An 8,281-nucleotide genomic window follows, 5' to 3' on the forward strand; every position below is an offset into this window, starting at 1 on the left:
TAACAGAAGGCCAAGCTAGCGGGCGCTACTTTCATAAATTATGTCGTAAATCCCCACGAGAGACGCATTCCTAGTTTGTCTCAAACATTTTTTCTGTCTTTTATTCACATTAGGGTATTTCTGCTGCAGTAAGTGACGGATAGCCCTTTAAATCAGTGGTGGATGACACAGCAGTTGAGCCTCGTGTTTAGCCGGCTAGCCCGTCACAGCTTCCACGTTTCATGGACGCTGCGGATTTATCGCTGCTGTTGATCCAGACCTGTTAGACTGATCGGTCAAATGAGGAATATTTAACATTTTCTCCTAAAATTCAGCTCTGCATCTAAGATCTGATGAGTTAGGCTGATATAGAGGCCCCAGAAAGGCAGGGAGAGCAGCTAACTTAGGTTGTCCCTTTAAAATATAAGGTATAACAATGTTTTATTTGTCAAATGCAAGTATAACTTACTTAGGAAACTTAATCCCAATATTCCAAGAATTTAAAGCATACATGAAATGAAGTATGAGTTTTATTTAGTTTGAATGGACTCAACTAAGATTTGTTTATTGCTGCTATGATGGAAAATCTAATTACTTTGCTTTATAGTTTATACTCTTATAAGTAGGCTACTTAAAAAAAATTAGAATTTAATGGTTTAAATATTTTAGTCAATAAGAACGTAGATTAAGTCACAAATTTAGAGCTGTGTATATATAATTATACAACTTTTAAAAGTTGCTAAAATGGAATAAAACAGCATCTATTGTCTTTTAAGGGCATCACTGAAACCCAGAACCATCTATTTGGGGAAAAACAAAAACTTAAAAGTTTTGTAACATGAAGGTGCAAACTTTGAATCGACTATCGTCTTTGTTTAATATTTTACCTTCTACAGATATTTTTATTTGTTGATATAGAGGCCCCCTTTAAGCTCAGGTTTTCATAATTAACTGCAGACTTAAATTAGTCTGGAGGGGGTTGGATTGAGGAGTGGAAAGATGGATGCTGATGGTTTCTTCGGTTTTCGCTCTCGTCAACATGGGAATGTAACTTCTTGATTCTCTTTAGTGTTTTCCATAAATGTTAGAGCATAACATGGACACCTAGATTACTAAACTGTTGACTTGTAATTGCAGTTAAGCAATGTTGAGCATGTGAGGAAATCATCCAGATTTAATCCTTAAAATTTATTTTAACTTGAGAAACCGTTCACCTGACTGACTTAAAAACTATGAACCCTGATTGTTGCAGCTGTTATCAAACCGTTTTTTGCTGCGTCTTCTATTAAAGCTGAAGTCGTACTGGACGATGGGAGCTGGGATTACATCTACTCTGTTTATATTTCCAGTGCCGCCCACCAGAAGCTGTTTACTGTTTACCTGATCAGAGTTCTGTCGTCTGTCCTCGCAGCGCCCCAGACCCATCGCACCATGGCAGATCCCGATCTTGACTTCACGACTGGTGAGTCTGGCGCCTCCGCCACCTACCCTATGCAGTGCTCTGCCCTGCGTAAGAACGGGTACGTGGTGCTGAAGGGACGTCCTTGCAAAATCGTGGAGATGTCCACCTCCAAGACCGGCAAGCACGGACATGCCAAGGTACGTTTGGCTTCTTAAATGTCAGGGTTTGACCCAGTTTTCAAGACTGTTAAAGGTCAAATCAGTTCCTCTAGGTAGAGAACACATTTTTAGACTTCTGTTGGTTTTAGTTTTCTTCAAATATGATTGAAATTTCAGTTTTGTTTTTTTGTTCTTGAGAAATATTGAGCTCTTTTATGTGAATTTAAGCAGCTTTTGGTCAGTTTAGCTGCAGTGAGCTGTTCTGTTTTCTCCTGTAGGTTAACCTGGTTGGAATTGACATCTTCACCAACAAGAAGTATGAAGATATGTGCCCCTCCACCCACAACATGGATGTTCCCTCCATCAAGAGGACAGATTATCAGGTACGCTGGTTTGTGCTAACCAGAGAATGAAGACCTCGCCTGCATTAGGCTGAGCTCCGCTGCAGTGATCCTGAATCAAACTCCAGCCCGTCCTTAATGATATTCTGCTTGTTCAGTTTTCACTTTCCTGATCCTCCATGTTTCAGTCGAACTAAATACTGTTGGCTACTTCTGTTCATGTTGTTGTAGTCTTGCACCAGGTTCAGACTGTAAGGACCACATTTCAGGATACTAGTTCCATGCAGTTATTTTAGGACAAGGCTTGATGCCTTATTTAACAGTTTCTAATCAATTCACTTTGGCAGCTAGAAAGTGTTTCTGCAGAGTTAGCAGGGATTGTGGATCATCGCAGCTGTTTCTAATACAGGCTTTTAGACATGAAGGAAAATCAAAACAGCTGCTGATTGATCTGTTTTCCATTTATTGGCTGTTTTGGGTTTAAATTTGCTTTAAAGGATGATTTCTCTCCCTCGTTAATCTAATGTCTGTAATTTAGGCCATCAGTAAGCCTCGGTGTCGGCCTGCAGCTTCTTTACTTGATGGTGATTTTTCTGGAACCAGTGAGCCATCAGTGCTGAACACTGTCTGGGAAACTTTTCTCTGTTTTGTCCATTATTTCTGGGTTAGAGGAAAAATGATTTGTTTCTAGATGTTTCCAATTTTTAGATTTTAAAAATTAAGGAAAAAAAAGTTTTACTTTTTGAGGTTTCAAAAATGCAGAACATGACTAAATGTCATGTTCATTTCTTACGCTTGAATGTCTGGCTCTGCTGTTAGCATAGCGGTGCGGTTAGCTTAAAGCTAGCAGATTTCATTTATTTTATGTAGAGACTCTACTGGGACCGTTTAGCATTTCCTGTATAGATGGACTGGGTGAGTCCTGTCATTGAAACAGGTTCTGAACAGGCTAGTCCCCTCACTATCCTGCGCAGGGCCAGCCAGTCTATCCCAGTGGGTGATGGACTGACTGGCCCTTCCACATCACCCAACCTGTTTGAAGTTCCTAGATTAGGTGTTGGGGTGAGTGTGGATCATCAGTGAGGATCTTAACGGTCATGGAGGAATGATCGCTGGTTTATTTATTCTAACGTTATGACACCTATGTTTTCTCTGCAGCTGGTTAACATCAATGAAAACTACATGTCCTTGATGGGCGACAACGGCGACATCAGAGAGGACCTGCGCGTCCCTGAGAGCGATGTCGGCAAGGAAATTGAATCAAAGTTCGAAGCCGGTGAAGAATTTATGGTGAGTTTGTTTTCTAATTCTTATAAGTCATTTATTTAATGGCAGAGCTGTTGGCCCCCCTGAATGACCCCCCCTTTGCAGGGAATGTCTGGACTCTGAGCCACGTGTGTAAAGTTTCAGTTGATTGACTTGAACACGTTGCTATCCCTCTCTGCAGGTCACCGTCATTTCTGCCATGGGGGAGGAATGTGCCGTCGCCACCAAGGTCCTGGCCAGCAAATAGGGAGACGGACTTTGCTGCCCAGGCAACAAGCACCACCCACAACCAGTCTCTTGCATTCTCATTGGTTCTGCCACCAAAGCATCGGCCTTCACAGACAACCTCAAAACATTCAGTTGTAATTTCTCCCTCATCTTGATCTTTTTATCCCCCCCCTCCCTTCTCCTCCCCCTCCTCCATATCTCTTTTCCGTTGCTGTTGGGAATGTTCCTCTGCCTGATCCAGTTTTGTTTGGTAACAATCTACTTTATATAAAAACAACTTTAAAAAAAAATCCCGATCAGTTGCTCATTCCTGCTTATTTTGCCTTCAGTGTTGGTTTCCGCCGCTCACATTCCTGAATGTTTAAAAAGAAACAAACTTTGGGGTTCAGCTTTTGTATGATTATTATTTTTGATATTCTTTAGATTAAATAAAGCAGATCTGAGGCGTCTTGGAGGGATGGGGTCAAGGGGAGGGGGCTGCCCCTGTAGATACTTCATTCTGGTTTAGGTTGGCCCTCTAGCAGCCATAATGCTTCCTAGCATGGCCTTGATCCCCCTCCCAATCACTGGTTCAGGGTGGCCGGCACTTAAAGAGCACCTGAGGCCCCCCCAAGCATGTAAAGCTGTAAACCTGAGAAAAGAGAAAAGCTCTTCTTCCCCTGCTTCCCTTCAGGAACAAAAGCTTCAGTAACTTCTCCCTCGTTGTCTGGGGACAGGCCGGTGCACTCATAACGGCGGTCCGATGCAAAGTGGCTCATCCCGCCCCTCCCTCATAACATCCCCCCCCCCATTACAAAAAGTGTTACCTTTTGTTTTTAGAGGCGAGTGTGAGCGTGGCGCGGTGTGGGCCTCCAACCTGTGGGAGGCAGTTTGCAGTGAGGAGTGTGGTTTATTTTATTTTTTTTCTTTGAGGGACTTTATTTGGGTTGGGGAGGGTGGTTCAGTTGCAAACTTTTTTTGTTCACTCGAGGCCTTTGTCACTTGACTGGAGAAGGCAAAAATAAAACAATGATACAAATGGATAAAAACTGCAAACGCTGTCTGGTTTTCTGTCCAAGTTCCACCACATTGGGATCATTCTGTGGGTAGGGAAAAATGTGTTATGTTTTAATTCCTTTACATTTGGCTCGGTGCTGCAGAGTTTCTAAAACCTGAAAAGTTAAGATGTTCATAAGTGTTCTGGTCTTATCATTTGCTATGGAGTCAGTTACTTAAAAATTAAACTATTCTGCTAAACCTTAATCTTTACCAACAATCATTTTGATAACTAGTTGTATACCTGCAAATGTTGAGTTTTAATTAAACTGAGGGCCTCGGTTTTTTTTTTTGTGTGGAAATTTAGAAGGAAAATGTTTTTAAAAAATAACTGCATAAATGATTTTTTACATTTGAGAAGAATTACATTTGAGCTCAAATGAACCAGAGAGGATTCCACAGCCATCTAACCTGAGACTTAACTTTGGTTTAGCGGCCCAAAGTCTTTTTTTTTTTTTTGTGCAGAACAAATACTGCCCTTGTTTAAAGTCTGATCATTTGGAGCTCCAAGTCTTCATCTGAAAACTTAACAATGCTTCATGGAGGTGCTTAATTTCCAGTTAGTATTGGTACCAGAACCTGCTCTGATGACCTCTGTATTGCGAGCAAGCTAAGCTGGACTTCATAGAGGAAGGCAAGGCACGACCATCAAAGATTGACTGGGTAGACCAGCCAGAATATAGTAAAATACCCAGCAAAGGAATAGTTAAAAATACTAAAGCTAAAGGCAAGTTAATTTATAGAATGCAATTCAGTAAATGCACAATTCAAAGAGCTTTACGTGAATTAAAATAGACTAAAGTTGAATAAAGCAGTTGCAACACAACCTTCAACTAAATACCTCGGTTAGCTGTAGTGTATCTTTTTGTTTAATGCTCGATTATATTTGGCAGATATGAGCAGCAGTTTCTTTCAGCTGTATTTTGTTTTAAAGTGGGTTATAAGTAGAGTTTTTATTATTTTTTTATTATTTACATCTGGTCATTCAAAATGGATCCAACATCAAAGTTATGGAGAGACACTCTAATTTGAAAGAACTTTATGCAGCCATTAACAAACTCCAAACCAAACACTGAAGGTGCTTTTATTGTTGCGGGTGACTTCAACCGCTCCAACTTAAAGACAGTCCTCCCCAGATCCCACCATCATGTCTCCTGGACCATGTCTACTCCAACCTGGCTGGAGCTTACAAGGTGTCACCCCCTCCCAGACATCGGTACTCATCCAACGTGTGAAACCTATTGTGAGGACAGTAAAGGTGTCGCCGGGGGCCTCGGATATTGTGCTCCAGGTCCGATTCAGTGTACAGATTGGAAAACTTTCCACCACTCAGACTTTAATCAGTACACCTCATCTCTACTGGACCACATCTCCTCCACCATAGACTGTGTCACCACCCACAATCGTATCACTATGTACCCCAACCAGAAGCCCTGGATGAACCGGAATGTTCGCCTCCTACTGAAGGCCCGCAACATGGCCTTCAGCTCAGGGAATGCACCGCCCTGCAGACCATGTGTTGACTCCCATTGATTTTCAGTCCTTTTCAACCCTAAAACTACCGGTAACCATTACCAATGCCTATCTCACCCTAACCCTATTGACAACTTAGCCCTAAAGCTAACAATTACCAAAATAGCTTCTAAGGACCAGCAAAATGTTCTCACTTTACAACAACTGCTCCTCATTGTGAGGATGAAATTGGAAACGTGGTCCTCACTCTGGAAAAAAATAGAAATCTAGATAAGTCATTTTTTTTCTTAAAATAAGTTAATTTGTTCTTGAATTGGTGAAAGAGTCATTTTGCCAATGGAACAAATTAATTTACACTTAAAATAAGTAAACACAATTGTATTGTCTTATTTCAAGTGGATATTATCTAATTATATTAATTTAAGAGTAAAAATACTCATTCTATTGGCAAACTATCTCATTTACCTAGTCAAATTAAGGGTAAATAAACTTAATTTAGGAAAATTAAACTTTTTTCTAGATAGTTTTTCAAGTGCACTCTGATATCTAGATGGGTATAATCGCACACACACTGTCATATGGACTGTCTGCACACACGCACAGACACAACAATCTACAGATCCAACACCACTTACACGTATTTCTCAACTGTAGCTGTAAATAATCTGTAAATCTTTCATCTGCTATTATTTATCCTGTGTTCTAACCCATCAAATATATATATATAATCCATATCTTAACTTTGATGTATAATCAGTATATATAGTTAGGATAATTATCACTGAAGATGTGTGAGGTTATAACACCTTGGTATTGGCTGCCTGTTGCGCATCAGAACTGACGTTTTAATCTAATTAGGACAGTTCCTCTGTCCAGCTATATACAGTTATCTTCATTCTGCATGTGGCAAAGATGTGGGAATGAAATGAGAGCGGTGTCCTTCAGCTAAAAACAAAGTGTAATATTTTGAAGGCTGGGGCCATGGATTTCCAATCATCTGCTAATTTGTATGATGTAAAATGTGATGATGTGGCAGACTGGAGATGCTTTTTAACTGTTAATTGGGTCCACTTCCTGAGAGGTGAGCCCGGTTGGTAAGCAGCTGCCTTCTGTAAAATCTGAGCAACTTTTCTGATCTGAGTAAGATTACAATTTCTATTAAAATCTGTTGTCGTGGCTCATGGTTATTTAATACATATACATTATGAAGTGTTATTTCAAGAGTTTGTCCCGAGTTCATCTCTTTTCAGGAAAAAGAACCAGAGAGAGAAAGTTTCAAGGTGCATACATCTTTAACAAAAGATTCCACATTTATTTGTTTTATAGCCTCTTACAATTGATCTCTGTTTATATATACCATTTATAACCAATACATACATATTCTCTGTACATATCTGTCACATGTAAATAAATATTTATATCCTGTATAGCACCTCTGGATAGATGCTAACTACATTCCAACGCTTTGCAGCTGTGACAGTGTAATTACAATAAAGTTAAATTCTATTCTAACTTGAAGGTAAAGTGAGGTGAGTAGCTGTCAGCTGAGAGGACTTGGATGACTCTTTATTGAGGTAGATCCAGAACCTTGTGGAGGAACAACATGGGATCCTGCAGCAGGATCAGCTTAGTGCCTCCAACCCTATCTATGAATCACCTTTAACTGTTGCAGGGAGTATTTTAGATACTTTGGTACAAGTAGGATCAGGTTATGTATACTTGGTGTTATTCCCCAAACAGATCCATGACGTTTTTTGTAACTTCATGTTTCTGTGATATTTTCTTCCTGGGTTGCAGTTTTTGAAGCCATGACAGCCACACCCCAGCCTGCAGATGAGTCACTCCCTCCTGCACGTCTGCTCACTGGAAAAATGAATGCATTACTTTTTTTTGTCATTCTCCAGCTCTTCTCCCTCATAGTGAGGGTTTTGGTTTGGTGAGTCACCCAGAAACCCTCTGGTTTTCCTCCATGTGTTCAGAGACACGGTGCAGCTGAATGAATGGAGCTGCAGCAGGCCCACAGAGGAGGAGGAGGAGGAGAGCGGGTGAATGATTGAACAGGATCAGCAGGTTTATTATCAGGGCGGTAGCTGACCTTTGGATCCACCTCATCCTACAGCTCAGCTTCTGCTCTGACACTTCAACCATGTGCTAATCTGTTTACAGGTAAAACTTGCCTCTGTCATGGGGAACATCGCTTTTAACTCGCGGTTTAACAGTTAAAACTTCAGTTTGAAAGTATTGGTGGGTTAATACAACACCTACAGCATGATCAGCATGGAAACTGTATTTATTTTGACATTTATTCATTTATTTTGGCTTTGATTTCTAGGAGAGGCGTTTCAAGCCTTGCGTGCCTCCTACGCCCCCCGCGTCACTTCCCCTTGCGTCACTTCCGC

The 8,281-nt window shown here is 40.7% G+C and overlaps 1 protein-coding gene across 1 annotated transcript; it reads left to right on the forward strand.

Annotated features, from left to right (window-relative positions):
- The first annotated feature begins 1,317 nt into the window (after nt 1-1,317).
- Nucleotides 1,318-4,399, forward strand: eif5a2 (eukaryotic translation initiation factor 5A2). The gene is made up of 4 exons (XM_015370115.1): nt 1,318-1,578; nt 1,818-1,922; nt 3,039-3,170; nt 3,328-4,399. The coding sequence occupies exons 1-4, from the start codon at nt 1,411-1,413 to the stop codon at nt 3,391-3,393; spliced, it is 471 nt and encodes a 156-aa protein (XP_015225601.1). The 5' UTR covers nt 1,318-1,410; the 3' UTR covers nt 3,394-4,399.
- The last annotated feature ends 3,882 nt before the right edge of the window (nt 4,400-8,281 follow it).

The sequence above is a fragment of the Cyprinodon variegatus genome, unplaced genomic scaffold (genome assembly GCF_000732505.1).
Source record: "Cyprinodon variegatus isolate N-32 unplaced genomic scaffold, C_variegatus-1.0 Scaffold41, whole genome shotgun sequence".
NCBI classification, from domain to species: Eukaryota; Metazoa; Chordata; class Actinopteri; order Cyprinodontiformes; family Cyprinodontidae; genus Cyprinodon; species Cyprinodon variegatus.

Excerpts from the sequence above, each read along its gene's own strand:
- eif5a2 (XM_015370115.1), top strand. The coding sequence starts at position 1,411 with ATGGCAGATCCCGATCTTGACTTCACGACTGGTGAGTCTGGCGCCTCC. Across the intron at positions 1,579-1,817 it reads GCAAGCACGGACATGCCAAG|GTTAACCTGGTTGGAATTGA; the intron begins GTACGTTTGGCT and ends TTTCTCCTGTAG. Across the intron at positions 1,923-3,038 it reads TCAAGAGGACAGATTATCAG|CTGGTTAACATCAATGAAAA; the intron begins GTACGCTGGTTT and ends TTTTCTCTGCAG.